The 22,500-nt window shown below is 46.6% G+C and overlaps 1 protein-coding gene across 3 annotated transcripts in view; it reads right to left on the bottom strand.

Annotated features, from left to right (window-relative positions):
* cdc42bpaa (CDC42 binding protein kinase alpha (DMPK-like) a) overlaps window positions 1-22,500 on the bottom strand; it is a 105,635-nt gene that overhangs the window by 76,342 nt on the left and 6,793 nt on the right. For all 3 annotated transcript variants that reach the window (XM_076300387.1, XM_076300390.1, XM_076300389.1), the window contains exons 2-5: window positions 11,885-11,976; window positions 5,927-6,010; window positions 4,558-4,653; window positions 1,688-1,836 (exon numbers count right to left, since the gene is read on the bottom strand). In XM_076300387.1, the coding sequence (XP_076156502.1) occupies window positions 1,688-1,836; window positions 4,558-4,653; window positions 5,927-6,010; window positions 11,885-11,976 (421 nt within the window). The remainder of the gene's footprint in view (window positions 1-1,687; window positions 1,837-4,557; window positions 4,654-5,926; window positions 6,011-11,884; window positions 11,977-22,500) is intronic.

Here is a 22,500-nt window from a genome sequence, read left to right as displayed (position 1 = left end):
GGCCACACACCCACTAAAAACCTCGAAATCCTGATTCTTGAAAATCACGACAAACGCAGTCAACAATTGGGCACAAGGGAATAAATAACCATCAGATCAAATCTGCCAACTGGGGGAAATGGGTCATGTTTGCCAAGTTTACTGCATGGGTGCAATAGACGCATGCTACTTTATAGGAATTCCCATCATAATGCCAGGTAGCTTTGTTGACGAACAACAAGCGCACAATAATAATGATTTTTTAAAGTCAGTATGTATGTTGTGTACTACTGGTGTGTGTGTGTGTGTGTGTGTGTGTGTGTGTGTGGGTGTGTTCACTGCCAACACAGAGCCCCAATTTCTAAGCCTGAGAGAATTAATAAAGTATGTTAAATAAAATAAATTAATTAAAAAAAAGATCCTTCTTTCCTCCTCCTCACCCAGTCCAACCCTTTGATTAGCCTCTGGTCTGCAGGCCCACAGTGCGGGCAGCTAAAAGCCAAACACATTTGCGCCCCAATGCCTTCCTCTCTTTCTATCCCTTTCTCTCGCTCTCTCTCTCTTCAAACCATCCTTCTCTCTCTCTCTCTCTCTCTCTCTCTCTCTCTCTCTCTCTCTCTCTCTCTGCCTCCCTCTTTTCATCTCTCTCTGCTTCCCTCTCTTTCTATCTCTCCCTCCCCCTCTCTCCCTGGCTGGTCTGTTCAATTAGCGGTGCCACAAATAGCTGCCTGCCAGCACTGCCCACATCACACACGCCCCGGGACTCATGTGGCACATGCGGAGTAGAACCCAGATGAGGGCACTGCCATGGAAAAACACACACACACCACACACACACACACACACACACACACAAACACTAAAGTTGTGGGAGTATAGCTCAGCTAAGCTCTACTCCCTCTGAGCCAATCCAGAGAAAAAAGGAAATGATGTTGTTTGGGCTCACTTCCTGTGCCACTGTGGAGCACCAGTTCCCACGCTTGTGTGTGTGTGTGTGTGTGTATGACAAGAGTGAGTGAGTGAATGAGTGTGTGTGAGGATAGTGATTCCTATCTGACTACATCTGGAGTACACTCAGTGTGAGAAGCGAGTATGAATGTATGTGTTGTGTGTGTTGTGTGTGTTGTGTGTGTTGTGTGTGTTGTGTGTGTGTGTGTCTTCACAGCCTTCAGCCCCCCATCCAGTCTGCCTCCAAAAACAAATCCATTCCATGCCAGGTCCATTTTGTAATACACCCAGTAAACCCAACATCAACACATACGTCTATAACAACCCTGAAAAACACTAGCAGAAACTACACAAGCACCTTGACAGCAGCTTTAGAGTTGTGCAAGCCCAAGTGATCACAAACACACACCGTGTGTGTGTGTGTGTCTGTAAATGTGTATGTTGCTTTCATTGCAGTGGGCCACCAGGTGTGTAGGCTCACCTGTGGTTGTACTGCAGCCATGTGTGCATATGTGTGTAAATATGTGTGTGTGTGTGTGTGTGTGTGTGTGTGTGTGTGTGTGTGTGTGTGTGTGTGTGTGTGTGTGTGTAAATATGTGTGTGTGTGTGTAAATGTGTTTGTTGATTTTATTGCAGAGGGCCACCAGGTGTGTAGCCTCACCTGTGGTTGTACAGCAGCCATGTGTGCATGTGTGTGTAAATGTGTGTGTGTGTGTGTTGCTGTTTTCATCGTGGTGTGTGTGCAGGTATGCAGCCTCACCTGTGGACGTAGTGAAGCTGATGGACAGAGTGGATGGCCAGCACCATCTCGGCCAGGTAGAAGCGAGCCATGTCCTCCGGCAGACGGTCCTCAAACTTACTGAGCAGGGTCAGCAGGTCACCGCCCACGTAGTAATCCATCACTAGGTACTGCAGGCAGCACAGAAGACAGGCGTGTTAACCAAAAGGGTGTGTGTGTGTGTGTGTGTGTGTGTGTGTGAGAGAGAGAGGGAGAGAGTGAGTTTGTGTGTGTGAGTTTGTGTGTGTGTGTGTGAGTTTGTGTGTGTGTGTGTGTGAGTTTGTGTGTGTGTGTGTGTGTGTGTGTGTGTGTGTGTGTGTGTGTGTGTGTGTGTGTGTGTGAATTTGTGTGTGTGTGTGTGTGTGTGTGTGTGTGTGTGAGAGTTTGTGTATGTGTGTGTGTGTGTGTGTGAGTGTGTGAGTTTGTGTGTGTGTGTGTGTGTGTGTGAGTGTGTGTGTGTGTGTGTGTGTGTGTGTGTGTGTGAGTTTGTGTGTGTGAGTTTGTGTGTGTGTGTGTGTGTGTGTGTGTGTGTGTGTGTGTGTGTGTGTGAATTTGTGTGTGTGTGTGTGTGTGTGTGTGTGTGTGAGTTTGTGTATGTGTGTGTGAGTGAGTGTGTGAGTTTGTGTGTGTGAGTGTGAGTTTGTGTGTGTGTGTGTGTGTGAGTGTGTGTGTGTGTGTGTGTGAGCGCTAGTGAGAGAGTGAGTGTGTGTGAATGTGTGTGTGTGAGTGTGTGAGCGCTAGTGAGAGAGTGAGTGTGTGTGAATGTGTGTGTGTGAGTGTGTGTGTGTGTGTGAGTGTGTGTGTGTGAGTGTGAGTAAGAACATGAGCGTATGAGAGTATGACTTCACCTTCCCTAATTGACTCCTGCCTGAGATTCTGTGTGTCTGCATTATGTGCGTTATGACTCCATGAATCATGGAGTGGACTAATCCACATCTTCCTCCTCTATTTCTCCACCATTACTGTGACCTTTCCGTGATCTGAGACAACCCTGCCTGCCTGACGCCCTCTGCTTCTGATCATAATCCACCGCCAATGAAGCCTTTTGAAAGGTCAGCTTTAATGACACTCGCTAATGGCTGATGACGAGTTCAGCACTCCCGTGAGATGCATGGGAGAGGAGGAGAAAAGTTCACACACACACGTGGGAAACATGCCCACACACACCCACAGATAAATGACTTTGTGTGTGTGTGTGTGAATTGGTGAGTGTGAGGCTGTGTGTGTCATTGTATGTAAAAGACAATGAGTGTATATGTAAGAGAAAATGTGTGAAAAGCATGAGATGTGTGTGTGGGAGGGTGGGTTTCTGTATGAGTAGTACTCACTGTGATACCTGTGTTAGTGGTTTAAGGTATGTGTGTGTATGTGTGTGTGTGTGTGTGTGTGTGTGTGTGTGTGTGTGTGTGTGTGTGTGTGTGTGTGTGTGTGTGTGTGTGTGTGTGTACACATGATAGTAGACAGTCTGGGAACCCTGAGTGCCCAGAGGAAGCAGTCGGCTCTCTGCAGGGGGACTGCAAGTCTACGCTCCAGGGCGTTGCCCTGTCTATCACTCGTCTGTGTCTGTGTGTGTGTGTGTGTGTGTGTGTGTGTGTGTGTGTGTGTGTGTGTGTGTGTGTGTGTGTGTGTGTGTGTGTGTGTGTGTGTGTGTGTGTGTGTGTGTGTGTGTGTTTGTTGGCCAGCCATGGAAACTGACCTACAGTGCTGCTGAATCAGACCTATGCAATCAATAGCAGAGAGAGACACCAACGAATCCACCTGGACACAGCCCCCCTCCCCATGCAGCTGAATCAGACCTGACCAATCGATAGCAGAGACCTCCCCCATGCAGCTGAATCAGATCTGATGCACCCGAGTCAGCTCACTAGCCTTACTGGAGCTGCCCACAGCACACAGGGGATGGACTCCCTCATGCCTGGGAGCTGGGAGGACACACCCAGGAGAGGTTTCCATTATGTCTACTACTATGTCTACTACTATGCATTTCGTACTGTGAACAGAGAGATGGGGATGCACTACACAATTGCCCTATGAGTACATAACACACCTCACACAACTGCCCTATGAGTACATTACACACCTCACCCAACTCCCCTATGAGTACATAACACACCTCACCCAACTGCCCTATGAGTATATTACACACCTCACCCAACTGCCCTGAGTACATTACACACCTCACCCAACTCCCCTATGAGTACATAACACACCTCACCCAACTGCCCTATGAGTATATTACACACCTCACCCAACTGCCCTGAGTACATTACACACCTCACCCAACTGCCCTATGAGTACATAACACACCTCACCCAACTGCCCTATGAGTATATTACACACCTCACCCAACTGCCCTGAGTACATTACACACCTCACCCAACTCCCCTATGAGTACATAACACACCTCACCCAACTGCCCTATGAGTATATTACACACCTCACCCAACTGCCCTGAGTACATTACACACCTCACCCAACTCCCCTATGAGTACACAACACACATCATCCACCCAACTACCCTACAACCACATTAACACACATCATCCACCCATTTGCTCTACAACTACATCACCCACTACATACAGCCAGCTGCTCTGCGACTCCATCACACACCTCATCCACCCAACTGGGGCGCGTTTCCCAAAACCATAGTTGCTAACCTGTTAGCAACTTAGTTGTTTGGCAATGAGAAATTGCATTGCAACCAACAAAGTTGCTAACTTAGTTGCTAACTTAGTTAGCAACTATGGTTTTGGGAAACGCACCCCTGGACAGTGACTGCTACACAAACCCGAGCATGAGCATGAGCTTCAGCAGGGCCAGGAGACGGCGACTCACGACTCGCAACTCACCAGGAAGTTGTCGTCCTGGAATGCGTAGTGCAGCGTGGTGATCCACTGGTTGTCGCCGTTCACCAGCACGTCCCGTTCCTCCCGAAAGCACGCCGTCTGGGGGGTGAGACATCACAGCACATCAACACCACACCACACAAACACACAGCGTCCAGTACTGAATACCAATGACCATTCATTGTCCTGCCTCAAGTATAATTAAGTATGTATACTCTTTGAAATTTGTTAAATTTGGTCTGCATTTATCCCAATCCGTGAATTAGTGAAACACACTCAGCACACAGTGAACACACAGTGAGGTGAAGCACACACTAATCCCGACACAGTGAGCTGCCTGCTACAGCGGCGCTCGGGGAGCAGTGCCAATAGTACAATTCACTAAAAGTTATTGCCATAAACACACACACCCATTAAAGAATCACATTGATTACAGTTTATGCCGATCATCATTACCACTATTTTACAGCCATTACACTAACATTACAACACACTAAAGGTTATCATTACCGTAACCATGAACTGCAGCTCTCTACCTGATCATTACTTTAGGACAACTAATGCAGTTACGATTGTGCAGATACAGACGAGCCAGGCTGGTAAGTAGAAGTGTAAGGCCACACACATCCCAAGCCAAAGTTGGATGGGTGCAGGATCCAGTACCAAAGCATCACAAGAGGATAAGAGAGGATCCGCGCACCAGATAGCTCCCATTTATAATCATTTTTCTTTTTAAAAGCTATCTGGTGTGCGGATCATCTCTTATCCTATTGTGAGGCTGGTAAGTAAGAACAGGTTCTATCAGGACTCTGCGTTCATTCTTTATCACTCATGGGCTTGTGTGGAGATCAGAGGGGTGTACTACAAAGCAAGGTTATTGGCTTACCCAGGTAAATTTAGGACTAACCGCTGATCTCCAAACAACACGTCACTCTAGAAACAATAGCTGCTCAGTGCAGTGTTCTTTTAGAGATCAAAAGTTACTTCTGAAGTTACCCGGGTTAGCCACATACCTCTCTCCGTAGTACAGCCCTCGGGAATCATATCTCAGAACTGAGGTCAGTACTGTGAAGGTTCAGGAACCATACCTCAGGACTGTGGAGGTTCAGGAACCATACCTCAGGACTGTGGTCAGTAATGTGGAGGTTCAGGAACCTTACCTCAGGTCTGTGGTCAGTACTGTGGAGGTTCAGGAACCATACCTCAGGACTGTGGAGGTTCAGGAACCATACCTCAGGACTGTGGTCAGTACTGTGGAGGTTCAGGAACCATACCTCAGGACTGTGTTCAGTACTGTGGAGGTTCAGGAACCATACCTCAGTACTGTGGAGGTTCAGGAACCATACCTCAGGTCTGTGTTCAGGAAGCTTACCTCAGCTCTCTTCAGCATCTCCCACTTGTTGAGGATCTTCATGGCGAACACTTTATCTGCATTCTTCACCTTCACCACAGCAACCTGAAACACAAGAACCAGAATTCAGAACACAGAACAGAACAGGGGCACGTCATCAGCTCATAGGAACATTCTTAACACAACAGGGGTCGGTTGCACAAAACACCTTAAGTTAAGATTTTTCTTAAATTCTGATTTAAGGTTGCTTTAAAATAAAATTGTTTGCCCAAAACATCATTAAGCCTAAGTGTTCACTTAAGTATTTAAGGTTTTCTCCCTGAAAATAAAACTTCTCCGCTAATATGCTTAACGTTACTCTTCTAATCAGAATCATGCCTTATACTGTTACTGTGGTTTACTAGCCTAGAAATCTAGACGCACCCTAGCGGCGGCAAATTAATTTGCTCAGCCTGTACGTCTAGTATCGAACCATAGGAATTTCTATTAGCTTAACACCGTGGATGTTCTCCAATCACAGTGCTCTATTTCGTTAGAGCGTCTTAAGGCGGGCTTAACAGGATAACGACATCCTGCGACGGTGAACAACAAGGAAGGTGGCTATGGCGAACGAAGAGCGGTTGTTTGAATCGGCGTTGGCGTCAACTTTGGAGGTGTTGGACTTGTGCTTTTCTTTGAAAGTAGAGCAACACAATGCACTTAAGTCATTCTTTTCGAAGAAGGATGTATTTGCAGTTTTGCCGACCGGATACGGATATGGTCGTAGCGCTGGCCTATTGCATGCCTAGGCAGTTTGAAAGACAATTCTCTGCCCGCCCCTTGGATTAAGCAGGTTAATGATTCGATTCCAGACTATACATGTCAATGATATAGGATGGCCCGCCAGGCTAGTGGTTTACAGAATTCAAGTGGTTTACAGAATTAAAGTCTGATGTCCTAACTGTTAGCCTACCATGAGCTTCAGTTTGGTTCGCTACGCAAAACGTAAAAAAAAAAAAGTTTATTTTGGTGCACTTATGACAGTCAGGATAATCTCTAACTAGCTGTTAGCTGTTGTTCAGTACATGTCTGTATCAGGCTTTACTTGATACATGGATACAATTCAGCGAAAATTATGAAGGTAAGATCATTAATGTGAGGTTTAATGTATTTGGTGGGATTGCCTACTATCGCAAACATTAGCTATTGATAGGTGCATTTATATAATTATGGCTAACATTGTGGAATTAATGTTCCTGTGCAGTGTTTGGCTGTCAACTGTCAAACTTCTCAAAGTAATGTTACAGATTTGTAATGTGGTATTTGTATGGTATAGTATAGTAACTGGTATTTGACAAGTTTGCTAGTATAGTAACTGGTATTTGACAAAATCCGCACCCTCAGAAAAGCAAGTGCAAATTTACTAACAAACAATCTCTGTGGAAACTGTAGAATTCTCTTTCAATGCAGTAAATCCCTTAACGTCTTTCCTTAACTAAGACAGCTATTTAAGGTATTCTGCGCAAAATCCTTAAATAAATCCCTTACCTAAGGATAAATTAAGCCTTAACTTAAGTCATACTTAAGCAAAAAATCTTAAGGTGTTTTGTGCAACTGGCACCAGACACTTAGGAGTGGAATGGAACATTGTAGGCACAACAAAACCTTCTGAATGGAATGGAACTTTCTTAGCACAACAGAACTTAACCAGACAACTGGAGCATTCACACACAACAACAACATTTCTGTGAATGAAATGGAATGCTCTTATCAGTGTGTAATATTCTGAGCTGAGTGCACAATGAAGTGCACTACTGGACCGTTCACACGAGCGGGAAGACGACTCCAGCTCCTAAAAAGGCGGCCTGCCTCGCCTCTGGCAAGACAAGAAAGCAGCCTCACCTAGGAGGGCAGGTACAGTACATCATGGCATGCTGTGACACAGCTGCCATGCTGCAGATGAAGAGCCATGGGTCAGTGCCAGGAAAAAAGAATAAGGAAAGGTGTGTGTGTGTGTGTGTGTGTGTGTGTGTGTGTAAGCTAAGAGATGCGCTAGACTGATAGGCAGTCATGCTGTCAGGGCTGGTGCCTGACGACGCCACCAGGGCAGGAGAGGCTGCAACACCAGGTGTTGGGTTACACACACAGCCCATGCCTGACACAAACACACACACACACAGACGCAGATATACACACACACACACACACACACAGCCCATGCCTGACACAAACACAACACACACAGACGCAGACACACACACACACACACCAGGCCTGACAAACACACTTCCCTATGAGCACCTCTCCACAACACAATAGGCGCCTCTCTCAACAGCACATCATCTTGCCAGAACACAACAGGCAACAGCTATCTCTCCTCAATCGAACAAATCATCCCTGCAGAAAGCACAGTGTCTGCAGGACATCTAGTCTCTCCTCTCTCTCTATTCAGACACACATGGGGTGTCCGATGGAAGACTGGCCGATAGATCGGTTTATTTGATGGCTTTAAAGGAGAATTCCAGCCATTTTTAACATAGATATCTGTTTCTCGAGGTCACAGAGTACTGTCAATTGGGGGGGGGGGGGGGGGGAACAATAGATCTGTTCTACCTAGCTTGAGTTGCTGCAGCCAACAGCTAGAGCAACCAGGCAGCTACAGTGCTACACTCTGGGGGCATGTTCATAAAAGTTCTTTCCTTGGCGGAGCGGATTCATTTAACAGCTAAGATCAAACAGCAGTCCTACTGAAAGTCATTTTGACATCATTACAGATGCACATTGATATCACCTTGGACAAAAGTGTTTACCAAATACCATAAACATAAACATAAACACAAACACAAACACAAACACAAACACAAACACAAACACAAACATATGAGGTCTTGTCCATCATGGCGAGACTCTGTAGCCAAACAGCTTCCTGTTGGCACGGACCCTCCGACTGGACCACTGGGTCTGAGTGTGTGGCTGAAGCCACTGTAATCTTAGAGAGGGATCCAATTATATGTGAAGGGCTGAGGGGAGGACTGTGCATCCTTGCATGATGTTTGGGCAGCACTGAGCTTTGAACATGCACTACCGGGGTTGGAGCTCATTTAGTGAGGAGATGCTGTGTTTTTAGGAGCCACTCACCACTGACATGCACGCATGCACGCACGCGCACACACACACACACACGGGCACGCACACGTGTGTGTTTTTATTTACACAGCTTCAGTCTGGCAGCCTCATCCGCAAAGGCAGCCCGCTGTTCCCCTCTCCTTGTTCATTCACACTGTCTACATCCCACAAGGACCTCCTGTGTGTGCAAGTCCCCCCCACACACACAAGCTGGGAGCAATGTGTCTAAACATGCCTGGAGGCGCGTGTTTCCGACAGCAAACACTCCATTCGCATATCTCAGCTCCAGCGTGCTGGCTGGGGAGGAGAATACTGCTCTCTCTATTTTCCTGCCGACCATGGGAGCACAGAGAAGAAAGGGAGCAGAAGAACACGAGGACGAAGACGAAGAAGAAGAAGACGAAGAAGACGACGAAGAAAAAAGAAAAAGGAAAAGCAAAACAGTGGAGCTCAGGGCAGCAGAGCGGCGCGGCGTTCACCCAGCGCCTAAGACTGTCCAAGGGAAACAAGTGCAGGATTCACTCCCTCCCTCCCTCTCTACCTCCCTCCCATCCCCATCTAAGTGGCCAAAACAAGCTTTCATTGAGAATTCTGTACATTCCAGCCCAAGCGAGAGGTTACTAAAGTTTACACGGAGAGAGAAAACACCGACGTAGCCAACGACATCGCACCCTCAACACACCACCACCACCACCACCACCACCCCCACCCCCACCCCCCCTCCTCTTCTGTTCATCTGGCCTGCACAGCCACCCAGACCCAGGCTATAAACAGAACTAGAACTAAATCTAAATCTAATTTGGAAGCTTGGTTACTGTAACATTCTGCGTTCCGAGAAGCCCTGTCATATCCCCATGTCATGTGAACATATCTGCATTGTTGAGATTGGCCTCCAACGGGACACAAGAACTTTCTTTGTGGAGCTGAGGTTAACAGGCTTACTGCAGGGACATCAAGAGGAGAGCTCGGTCGGGACAGATAAAGATTTCATTTCAGCGTCTAAATTCTCAGCTTACTGATATTTTACATAAAATAAACAAGATGTGTATGTCGTGCTTCAGAGAGGAGTACATGATGACCACACACACACACCTCAAATGAACAAACTAACACTTCTCATTTGTCAACTCACACACACGCACACACACATTCTTCAGCATCAACAACATTCTTAAGTATGCTCTTATTCTAGAGTGGTTTGATCGGGGATCGCGATGTCCTTGGCATCAGTTCTATTGTGCTGGCGTGAGTCTGATCCTGTCTCTCTGGTGAATAGGCTATGCCTCTGCTGCAAGGCACAACCTCTCTCTCCACACCCCTACACTCAACCCCTCCACCAAACCCCTCCACCAGTGAACCCAACCCATTTGGCCCTCAACTCATCTTGCCTCAACTGAGGCTGAGAGAAAGTGTGGTGCGAAATAATACAAATATACTGCACAGACAGTTCTAGAGCCAAACGTTTTACACACAACTACAGGGGCCCAAGAGGGACAAACAGAATACCGTATCCTAAATGAGGCTTTCTTCAGACATCAGCAGATTACAGCTGAGCGGGGGAGGCTGAGGGCAGCGGAGCGAGAGAGGAGGGAGAGGACCTAGGGGAAAGCAGACGCTCTTCCCCTCTCCCACCTCTCCTCTTTCTCTCTCGATCCTCTCCTCATTTCCCACCTCCACTCCTCTCCTCCTTTCCCTCTCCCCCTTTCCCTCTCCTTCTCTCACACCTCTCCTCCTGCTTCTCTCTCACCCTGTTCCCCCTGTCCCACCTCTCTCTTGCCTGCAGACCTCACTGTCAGTTGCTCCCTCTCTTCTCCTCTCACTCACTTAAGCTGCGCCATCACCTGCTTCATCTCCTGCTCAATCACCTGCTCCATCACCTGCTCTATCACCTGCTCCATCACCTGCTCCATCACCTGCTCCATCACCTGCTCCATCACCTGCTCCATCACCTAATTACCGAACTAACAACCAAAATGATGGCGTTTAGTTTGCCTCTGTAGCCATCTCTGATTAGCCTTTGCTTAGGCAAATGAGACAAAACTTTTGCAGAGGTTTAAAGCAACTGTTGTTAGGAACTTCAATTTCTTCAAAAATCGACTCTAAACATGCTTCAATTACGTTTGTATCGGCAGCCATTTCGCACTGGTTTCAGTAGGAACTTTTGCCCATGAACACAACGGAAGTGAGATCAGTGAGATCAGTGGGCATCTCTGAAAGTTTTCCGGTTGTGAAGGTTTTGGCCCAGAAGTTCGTTCAGCATGATGCGAACTTCTGGGTACTCAGATTAACCTGGCCCTAATAGGGAGCTCTGAGACTGTACGTACGTGGTTGGCATACATGAGTGCCAGACCTGTTCACAGGCCAAACCTGAGGCACAGGGTGAGTGCATGAGAAATCAACAAACACACGCCGGGAGTGCAGACCACATGTTTATGTGTCCTCATAACAACCTTCACCACTGACACACCACAGCCATTCCCCAGAGGCTGCTTTTAGAGATGCTGCACGCTAGCGCTAGGCTAGGCTAGGCTAGGCTAGGCTAGCGCTTCAGCTTTACTGCTGTGTGCCTTCAGCAAAGCCTCTCTGCTGTGTAAACTAGGCCTACATGGTAAAGACATGAGGTAATCGTCATTTATTAGACATCCTTAACAAATACGTGACTGTTGAACCGGCTCTGACATTTATTTATCTATCTCTCTCTCTCTCTCTCTCTCTCTCTCTCTCTCTCTCTCAACAAAACATCCCAGATTTCTAAGGATTCCTGGAGTCATGGCTAAAATGTCACTGCCTGGAGGAGGTCCAGTGAGCGTTTCGCTTCAGCTCTGTCTCCGAGGTGCTCCCCTCCTCAACAGCCAATGGCGTGAAGTTCCTTACCTCTCCAAAGGCTCCTCGGCCAATCACCTTCAAGATCTCAAAGTCCTCCTTATGCAGCCGCATCTGCTTCACTTTGGAGGTGAACGGCTTGACTAGAGAGAGAGAGAGAGAGAGAGAGAGAGAGAGAGAGAGAGAGAGAGAGAGAGAGAGAGAGAGAGAGAGAGAGAGAGAGAGAGAGAGAGAGAGAGAGTTGGTTAGTTCTTTAATGACTGAAACTTAAGTTACTGCTAAGTGTAGACTGGGCGTATGGCGAATGCTTCAGTGATTGAAGCAATAAAAACAATTGCCTTGGCACTAGACAGACATTCATCAAAAGGCAAAGAAGTAGGAAATGAACCAATGTACAGTTCCATACTATAAAACCAAACTCCCCAAAACCTATAAACGCACAATTAAGTTCAATTAAACACAACTTCACACAACTGAAATGCACATGGCCATTCCATTTATTTATACAGAACTCTATAAAACCACCCAACCAAACAAGCCAACCAAGTCTGAATAACTTCAGGAGAAGTCATTCACTTCACTGCTCTAGCTGGATGGATGCTGGGCTTGCTGGGCTTTAAATGCCTGTAGGTCAGTGAGATGTCTGAATGATGGGAAACGTGAGATGACTGCTGGAGTCTTTAGAGATTGACAGCAGAACACATGTCAAAAAAGTACACATGTGTAGACCAACACACACTGAATCCTGGCCTGCAGGGCAGAGAGAGAGAGAGAGTGCCCGGAGGGGGGTGATGTCGAAAGGATGCAAACATCCTCAGCGCTAACACAATTTTCCATAGGCGGAAGAAATGTAATAGAGGCTACGTTTATACGGTGAAAAGAGAAGACGCAGAAGTGGCGTCTCGTCTTCATTTTTTTTATTCGCGTTTAGACGAGCATTCTCAGGGGGAAATCTTTGTTTATATGAAGACTTTAGGTTGAAGGTTTAGCCGTTTAGACGGAGACGCAACCCGGTAGGGGTGGGCGATATATATCGTCTGCGATAATATCGTGATTGTTGTTTTAACGATGTGCAAATTTACATTATCGAGTATTTAAATTACTTATGGGGAAAAAAACACTCAAAATCACGCATTGAAACCCCATACATTCACTAAATACAAGAGGTGTATGCGAGAGAAGCCCCTGGTTGCAGCAGAGCAAATGTCACATGATCGCTAGTGGGTCCACCTTGTCACACGCAGGCCTAATGTTTATTTTGTGTAGCGCGAGTCACAACCAAGATGTAGGCTACTTGGGATTTTGTGCAGAGCTCTGTTCACGTAGCATTGATGGGACAGTCACATTTTTCCTACATGGTATTATATGGAGAGAAAACATTAGCCTTTGAGAATTTTAATAGTCAGTTGTAAACAAAGAACTCTTCTCATGTAACCCTTTTGTAAATTGACTGAAGTTCACTATAAATATCTGTGTATCAATTATGCTAACCGTTAGCATCTCTATGGGATTTCTCATATACATTAGCCATAAGCTAACGCATTAGTTTCTATTCTGTAACTTGGAATGCTAGCCTACATGATTTCTGTTAAACAAAACATCGAAGGAAATAACTGAGATGTACTCTGTTGGTCTGCTTAGTTTTACAGTGAATTCTAAGTAAAGGTTTTTGAAAGGAACTTCAGCTTCAGACTTTCTCTTGGGAAACTGTTAGGCCTATTCATCTTCTCTAATGTAGCTGGCTAGACCATGTCATTGCCACACACACAAGTGGGGGCAAAAATGGAAATGTGTTATAGAGTGACAATGCATTGGTTGATTTGGTTAAAAAGTCACAGGTTAGGTTATTGGTTATTATTGTATTGATGCTATTCATAAATAATGAGCTATAAAGTAACTCGGACTTTTACAATTTTTTTTAAAGGATATCGACTAATTATCGTTATCGTCAAAATCACAAAAAATATCGAGATATTATTTTTTGTCCATATCGCCCACCCCTACTGGGTACAGGGCCAGACACCGTGCTCAGCCCTCAAGAGGATGCCAAAGAGTATGTGTGTGGGTCTGGGTCTCTCTCATGCAGATGCAGTAGACTGGCTTGCCTCCATTTCCAAAGACATTAGAGCATTATAGATAGTCCAACACCGCCTCACAGAGTTAGGTGGCCGAGAAAGTACACAAAACAGAAAGACGCCTCCATCCTCGACCTTCACAAAGATGCAGATGACCCTCGGCCTTGGAGAACCCAAATCTTATGTCCTTCCTGCTTTCCAAAGGACGCCATGAGAGTAAAACCAAAACAGCCTTTTCGCCCTATATATACACACAGGCTTTGGAGATCTATTTATACATTCTTGATTGTCCACTAAAATGAAGTGCAAGGCCATTCGCACAGTATCGCCGGCCGTACGGTCTTACCTAATCCAATCCATTGCATTGCCACAGCCAGACACTTGAAACTTGTGTGGCTTTCTGATACACCGCCCCAAACCACACACAACAAAAACGCCAGTCTCGGATTGCAACCCGCAGGTTACGGTCAAAGCCAGGCTGCACCACAGGAGCTCTGTGCAGGGGCCGAAGGAACACAGGGCTTTCTGTGTAAAACAGCAGATGACCATCTAGCTCCTGGTCAGGTTTGTTTAACAGCGGAGCCTCAACAAGGGCCGCCTGATCCCATTCTGTAGCTGGGTCTCTCCCACCTTCAGTATTGTGGGTCATGAAAGCACCACACAGTACGGATGGGCTCAGAGATGCAACGGAGAAAAGGCTACAACACACCACAACCTCCTGAATGCCCCCTCATACTTAGGAAGGAATTTAGAATGTCAGAATGTCAGAGGAGAATCAACTCTGGAATGGCCATGATCCAGATTAGGGACATGGGTCATGGATAGGAATCTGAATCCAGAATACACGTCTACTCGGCATACTTGTGTATGTGCGTCTGTCTGTGTGTGTGTGTGCGTGTGTGTGTGTATATGTGTGTGTGTGTATATGTGTATGTGGGTCTGTGCGTATGTGTATGTGGGTCTGTGTGTGTGTATGTGCGCGTGTGTGTGTGTGTGTGTGTGTGTGTGTGTGTGTGTGTGTGTGGGTCTGTGTGTGTGTATGTGCGCGTGTGTGTGTGTGTGTGTGTGTGTGTGTGTGTGTGTGAGATCAGCATCCAGCATGGGGGAGAGGGACCTGGGACACTATTAATAATGCCCACTGCGCTCTACAGAAACCCTCCAGAAAACACAAGATAAGGGGAAGCAGCCAGCAAGCGAGCGTGAGTGTGTCGTCCTGCGCTGTCGTCATGCCCAAACCGTGCGTCCCATATTCCCATCTTGCGCTCAGCCTCCGCTGGGCCAGTCTGGGCCCGGCAGGGCCTGCGTCGGATTCCTGGCCATTAGAGACTAACCGCTCTCAGGCCGCCAGCATTCCGCGCTCTCACTCCACCACTTGTTTCCCCAGAGATCTGATTAGACAATTTAATTCAGTAAACAAACCCAGGAGGGGAGGCTGGAGTGAGTGTGTGTGTGTGTGTGTGTGTGTGTGTGTGTGTGAGAGAGTGTGTGTGTGTGTGTGTGTAAGTGTGTAAGCCTGTTAGGCGATCCAGTTAGGGAGCAGGAGGAGCACAGCGCTCTTAACTGGACGCTGCACTGATGAGGGGGATTGGAGGGGATGGGGGGGGGGGGGGGGGTCTCTCTCCGTTTCCATGGTAACCAGAGGTTTGCTCTGGGATGTACACACACACACACACACACACACACACACACACACACACACAAACCAAACACAGTGAAGTTGCCAAAGATCAACTTAACTGAGCACAAAAAAATAAGTTGAGCTTTGACAGATGCAGCCTGCCTAGTCATCCAATTTTTTCCTGTTTTTTTTTATTTATTTTTTTAAATGGGGCCTTGGGGTTAGAAGTGAGAAAGGTTCCGAAAGTATTTCTGGAGAGAGTCTGGCGAGGAACTGCTGAGCGGTTCTGTGTTGCAGTTGTTCCAAAGCAGCTGTTTCATGCAGAGAAAACACACACACACACACAGACAGTTCTGCAGTACCCTTGTTAAAATGCCCAGGACTCACAGTGGTGCTTGCTTGCGCACACACAAACGGCAGGTTTTACTCTGCCCTTGTTGAAATGTCCAGAAAGCAGGACTGCAAGAAAGAGAGAGAGAGAGAGAGAGAGAGAGAGAGAGAGAGAGAGAGAGAGAGTGAGAGAGAGAGAGAGAGAGAGAGAGAGAGAGCGAGAGAGAGAGACACACACAGACAGACAGACAGAAAGAAAGAAAGAAAGAAAGAAAGAGAGAGACTGGGAGAGAGATTGAGAGGGAAAGAGAGAGCAAGAGAGCAATAAAGAGAGATTGCGAGGGAGAGAGAGAGCAAGGGAGAAAGAAAGAAAGAGAGAGACTGGGAGAGAGATTGAGAGGGAAAGAGAGAGCAAGAGAGCAAGAGAGCAAGGGAGAGGGAGAGGGACAGAGAACACGCAAGCGTGGACGCAGAGCTGCAAATCAACCGAAGCAGAGGGGACCGCCAGTGTGGGCAGACCATATAAAGGCAGGCGTCATTAAAAGACCATTTCCATAGCGGGGAAACACATTCCCGCACAGCTAAACTGCCAGGGCATTTTCTCCAGCGGGATCAGCGTTTAAAAGGGCTCCAGCACGATTGCTGGAGTTTAAATTCCCTCTTAACAAATTACTTAGTGGAGGGAGACTACTGAGCTCAGCATGGAAGTTGTTTTTTTTTTTACAAAATGCCAAAGTACAGTCCTAACTATTTATGGCTGCACTTTGTGCCGTACCCTTGGGAATGCATTGTTTCCATCTTTCCCAAAGACTCATGGTGTCCCAGTACGCCATAACACAAGAATGAAGAGAGCCTTCGACACATTCCATCTTACACACACACACACACACAATAGGAGTATGAATATGCGCACAGGAACAGGAAGTTCACCAGTCCTCATTAACACATCCATGATCATCTATGTACACTCGCCTTCTGTTTTAGAATAGACAACATTTTTATTTTTTGGGGGGATAGAATACAACCCAATACAGCCTCTTATTAACATGCATTTGCCATCCCATCTACCAACATTCTTCAGCCATGAGAACACACCAAAACAACTCGAATACTTCCTCAAGTCTTGACAGGAAAACTGCAACCACATTTAGGTCCAGGCCAGATCAGAGCCAGATCGGAGCCAGATCAGAGCCAGATCAGAGCCAGATCGGAGCCAGATCGGAGCCAGATCGGAGCCAGATCAGAGCCAGATCGGAGCCAGATCGGAGCCATCCCACCACTGGTCTGTCCTCCGTACACATGATCAGCCCAGCACAAGCTGCCGTCCCAGAGACCAGGCAGCAGGAGTAATACATCACTTCCTGTCAGTGGCTGAAAATAGCCCAAAGGGAAACACAGAGCCAGAGATACAGAAACAAACACAGCATGGCCCCGAGTCTGAGCCTTTACAGAGCCCTGCGGCCTACGGGCAGGATCTTCACACAGCTGATCCGCCCAACCGGGAGGCCTGCCCCGTCTCCCCTCCTGTCACACTCGGCTTTCCTTGCAGCGGAGAAAAACACACACAGCATGAGAGGACACTGAGCCGACACAGAGAGGCTAATCTGACCTCACAGACAGGGGAGCACAGGATACACTCATTTCATTCATATCAGAAAAGGAAAAACACTCGCGCAGTTCAGATGCAGTCAAAAAAAAAAAACAAGGAATATAATAGGGTAATAATGTGACCTAAAATAGCAATTAAAATCTGATAATCTGATAAGGAGCAAGGTAGCTACAGTAACATCAAGGTGCAGCCCTCTGAGTGCTTCCGGATCTGATCTTAAAACTCAAAACATTGGTGAGTTATCAGTGTTCACTTAAAGGTACTATATGGAGTTTTTTTTATAGGCTATCGTTTACAACACTCAAAAACGACCCTAAAATATCACCACAATGTGAAAAAAACAACAACAGTTTCGAATTTGTGCCAAAAACGCCTTGCTCTCTCTTCTGTGCTGCCCAGATATTCACTGAAGTTATCATGCAAACCAGCTAGCACCAGCCAGGCTCTCTTGGAATACCACTTTGTACGAGCGTGCTTTGTATTGTATTTTTATTTTGGGGGCAGCCGTGGCCAACTGGTTAGTGCTTTGGACTTGTAGCCGGAGGGTTGCCGGTTCGAACCCCGACCAGTAGAAACGGCTGAAGTGCCCTTGAGCAAGGCACCTAACCCTCTCACTGCTCCCCGAGCGCCGCTGTTGATGCAGGCAGCTGACTGCGCCGGGATTAGTGTGTGCTTCACCTCACTGTGTGTTTACTGTGTGCTGAGTGTGTTTCACTAATTCACGGATTGGGATAAATGCAGAGACCAAATTTCCCTCAAGGGATCAAAAGAGTATATATACTTATACTATACCTTTACTTATACTTATTGGGTGCTGCAGTACATACAATGCAAGTCAATGGAAGTGAGCCATGTGGCTGTGTTTAAGACCAGAGTGTAGCACTGTAGCTGCCAGCCTGGCTACTCAAGCTACAAGTTGCACCAATTATTTTCTGTTTTTTGCTTTTATTCGTACAGACAGTACTCGGTGACCGAGAAACAGAGATATGTGGAAAAATTGCCGGAGGTCTCCTTTAAAATGTGGCGTTACGGCCTGGCCAATAACGCTCTTGGGCTGTGTAATTTCATGGCATGTAAGCACAGACATCTCCATTTCAGATGAACCCCATGCCTCTAAGTCAGGGAGTGGATACGACAAGGGAAATCACATTAGCCTGAAGGGAATGAATGTAGGTCAATAGGTCATTTCAAACTGAATCGATGGAACAGCGAAGAGTGGAACATGTGGATCGGATCTGACCGCAAAAATGATCCTCCGACGCAAGTCTTCCGCTGTTAGCAATCCCCAAGCAGCAGTGTTTAACAGCAGTGGAGGCTCGCTGACACAGTCGCAATACCACTTAAACCACACACACACACACACACACACTCATATTCATCACAGGCAATCAATACAAAACCATTTCCCACCAGCTCTGTCAGTTAGTCATATTTCTCTGGAGTGGAGGGAGGCTACTTGGGAAATGGCAGCTGGCGCTAAAGGATAAAAAGAGAGATGCTAAAAGGTGGGCAGGCGAACTAGGCAGCATTTAATTGCCCTCTCAAAATGGTAATTAATGAAAACATAAAACTTTTTTTTTCTATACAAGAACAAGACGTCAAAGAAATCAACTGACTAGCAGTCATTACATAAACAGTATAATCCTCACAGTTTTAATGTTTTAATGATGTCAGCTCCAGTTCAGTAGAGGGTTTAAAACAGACTTGCTGATGGCATGCTCAACAGTCAACATCATCAATTTCAATTAAGCTACACACAGGAAACGTGTTATATTCCTTAGGCTTTGGGTTGGGGACTTGGCACAGTAGCCAATAAACAACCAAACAAAAATAAATTAAAGGTGCTCTAAGCGATGCCACGCATTTTTTACGCTAAAACATTTTATGTCACTTACTGCAAACATCACCTAACCAACCGCTAGCTGTCTGTGTCCTGAATACACTGTAAAAAACGCAATCTCTGGACAGCCCAGGCTCCAAAAACAACCTGGGTAAACCTAGACCATAAAAACATAACAAACTGTTCCAGCAAATCACAGACAAGATGCGCGTTTAAGAGAGTTTCAGGTAACGTAGGTACCTGAGGTAACATAAAACACACTGCTAGATTAATCATAAAGCAGGGCGCAAGATACAGCCATAGCGCACTCAGAGTGCTTTACGGAATTGTGTGTCGCATTCATCCATTCACACACACTCATAAACTGATGACGGAGGCTGCCATGCAAACCTGCACATCGGGAGCAGCTCAAGGACACTTTGATTAGGGTCCGGGGGAGATGGGCTTGAACCAGCAACCTTCCGATTACTAAATGAGTCTACCTCCTGAGCCACCACCGCCCATAAAGGTTCTCCTTCACACTACAAAATAAGTGAAGGAAGTCCGCTACACCAAACACCCAATCTCCTTCACATTACACCCATGTTAATATTGGAGGCGTACACTCCCCTAAGTCAAAACACATCCAGGACACCTGGAGTTAACCTGCTCACATGTGTCAGCAGTGATTTGGGTAATGGGTCCAAGTTGCCTGGAATTACACACCGTTTTGTTTTAAGAGTCTGTGGGGGTGTGTGTGTGCGTGTGTGTGTGTGAGCACATACCAGCAGCATTCCTCTGCTCTTGAGCTAGTGTGTTTAGTGCCTGATCATGCCTAGGCCAACGTGCGCACACTCACACAGAGGGCAACACAGCCAATTTTTGGAGGTCCATGTCGAGCGATGGTTGAGGGCTCGGGGTGGGGTGGGTTCGATCGAGAAGCATAAAATCAGCCTTTACACTAAAGATTCTAGAGCGGAGATTCTAGAATATTTGCTTTACACAGATGCAAACAGGCCAGGGACAACCAACACGCACAGAATAGCCAAGACACACACACACACACACACACACACACACACACACACACACACACACACACACACACACACACACACACACACACACACACACACACACACACACACACACACACACACACACTCACACACACACACAGGCCCTCTTCTCTGCCAGAGCTGGGTACATGATATCCTCCAGGCCCTGGGGCAGCAGATATCTCACCTCTGGCAAAGGGCAGCCAGCACCCTCGCCGGAGAGGTGATGAGGTCATGAAACAGCTGACCTTTGACCTCTGGGAACAGCTGACTCTGGAGCAGGTCTAAGCCATATCTGGACCAGATCATTCCCACAAATCATCTACTTCAGTTCCCCTTTCCACACACACACACAGAGAGAGAGACCGACAGAGAGAGAAAGAGCATGGTGCACGCATGCATGAGTACGTCTGTGTATGTGTATGAGTAAGTGTGTGTGTTGGTGTATGTGGGCGTGTGCTTGTATGTGTGTGTGTGTATGTGAGAGAGAGAGAGAGAGAAACCAGCCAGCTCATGACCAATAACACCAGAAAAATCTCAGCGGCCCCGTCACCTCAGTAATCATAGGCTTGGATATTACTGAACAGCAGGGAGGGGCCGTTCCCATTGGCCTCAGCCTCTAATCAGCAGCACGTCCGTCGACACAAAGCCCAGCCGGTTCACTCTCCCTCAACAGTGAGCCTCTCCGGCTGTTTATGACCCCGCCGTCGCAGCCAACACACTGCGAAAGCTGGCAACGTAACGGGGGCGACGGAGAGGGAGAATGCGGCAAAAATAGCATACGGCTATATATAGACAACAGGGGGAACCAGACAAATCTGAGTGAGTGGGGGGGGGGGGGGGGGCAAAAAAAAAGGCGAGAGGCAAAGAGAGGGAGAGATGGAAAGACAGAAGGGGGGTGAGAGAGAGAGAGGGAGAGAGAGGGAGAGGAAAAAAGAGGGAGTAGACAAAGAGAGGGCGAGACAGAGATCAGTGTTCAGGGAGTGATAATCAGTCAGAGAGTTACAAACACAAGAGCGTGAGAGAGAGAGAGAGAAAAGAGAGAGAGAGAGAAAGAGAAAAGAGAGAGAGAGAAAGAGAAAAGAGAGAGAAAGAGAGAAACAGAGTGGCACATATACAAAAAGAGAGGGCTTCGGACAGAGGAAGACAGGAAAAGAAAAAGAAAGAGTGATAGACATCCAGAGAGGTATAGAAAGAGACATACAGGTACTGAAAGATTGGTAAAGTCTAGGGCTGCACAATTATCGCAATCGTAATCGCAATATGAACCAACGCAATTACCTACCGGTAATCGCAAAAGCTACAAACAATCGTGCACAGTTTATTTTGTCACATATCTGACTTTTATATTCGTTTCATCCTCCTTGACTATGTCAGTTCTGGTTGGTGCTGAACTGAATCAATTAATTGACATTCAAAAAATCATATCGCAATCGCAATATCGGTTGGAAAAATCGCAATTAGATATTTTCCCCAAAGACAGAGAGGAAAGGGAGGGGGGGTAAATATAGCCTGTTCAAACTTGGAATGTTGCACTGTCATTCCGCTTCACTGTTCTGTATAAAATGCACAATCATGGAATGGAGGGGGTCAGTGTTGTCCCACTTCTGAGCTGGCAGCAGAGATAGACACAGAGCCGAATCGATAAAGTGTGTTAAAAGAGAGCGCTAAACAAAATGAAGACTAGAACTACTTAATCCAACATTATAAAAAAGTAGGTTGTAGGCTGCACACACTGATATCACTCATTTTGTGTATGAACATTACATCAAATAGCACAGCCCACATGAGCCTGCTGACAACAAGTTCAACCGTCCACTTTGGAGAGAACTAGGAATTCAGAATGTCCAAAATGATACTGCCCAGCTCTGAAGGCATTCGAGGCAAATGTAAACTCGAACAGCGGTGGTGAGTCATCAGAAGAGTTCCCTTCTATCTGTGTAGCACTATACTTTTTTTCTTGTTCACTTTAACACAGTACCTCTTTACGCATTCTGTCTCACATTAAAAAAGGTTTTTAACCTTTGATACGGTCATAGGCTCTGTTAGAGTTGTCGCCACATTGACAACTATGTCCAATCGATTAAACGATGCGCCTCACTGAAGCTCTCCGAGCTCCTACTTCACAGTGGCATTCTAGAGCATTCTAGGGCATTCT

This window comes from Alosa pseudoharengus, unplaced genomic scaffold, assembly GCF_046254945.1.
Source record: "Alosa pseudoharengus isolate Yale_2024_CS ecotype anadromous, Long Island Sound unplaced genomic scaffold, YU_APseudo_1.1 YU_APseudo_1.1_scf_22, whole genome shotgun sequence".
Classification (NCBI taxonomy): domain Eukaryota; kingdom Metazoa; phylum Chordata; class Actinopteri; order Clupeiformes; family Clupeidae; genus Alosa; species Alosa pseudoharengus.
This window is presented reverse-complemented; position numbering and strand designations above follow the sequence as displayed.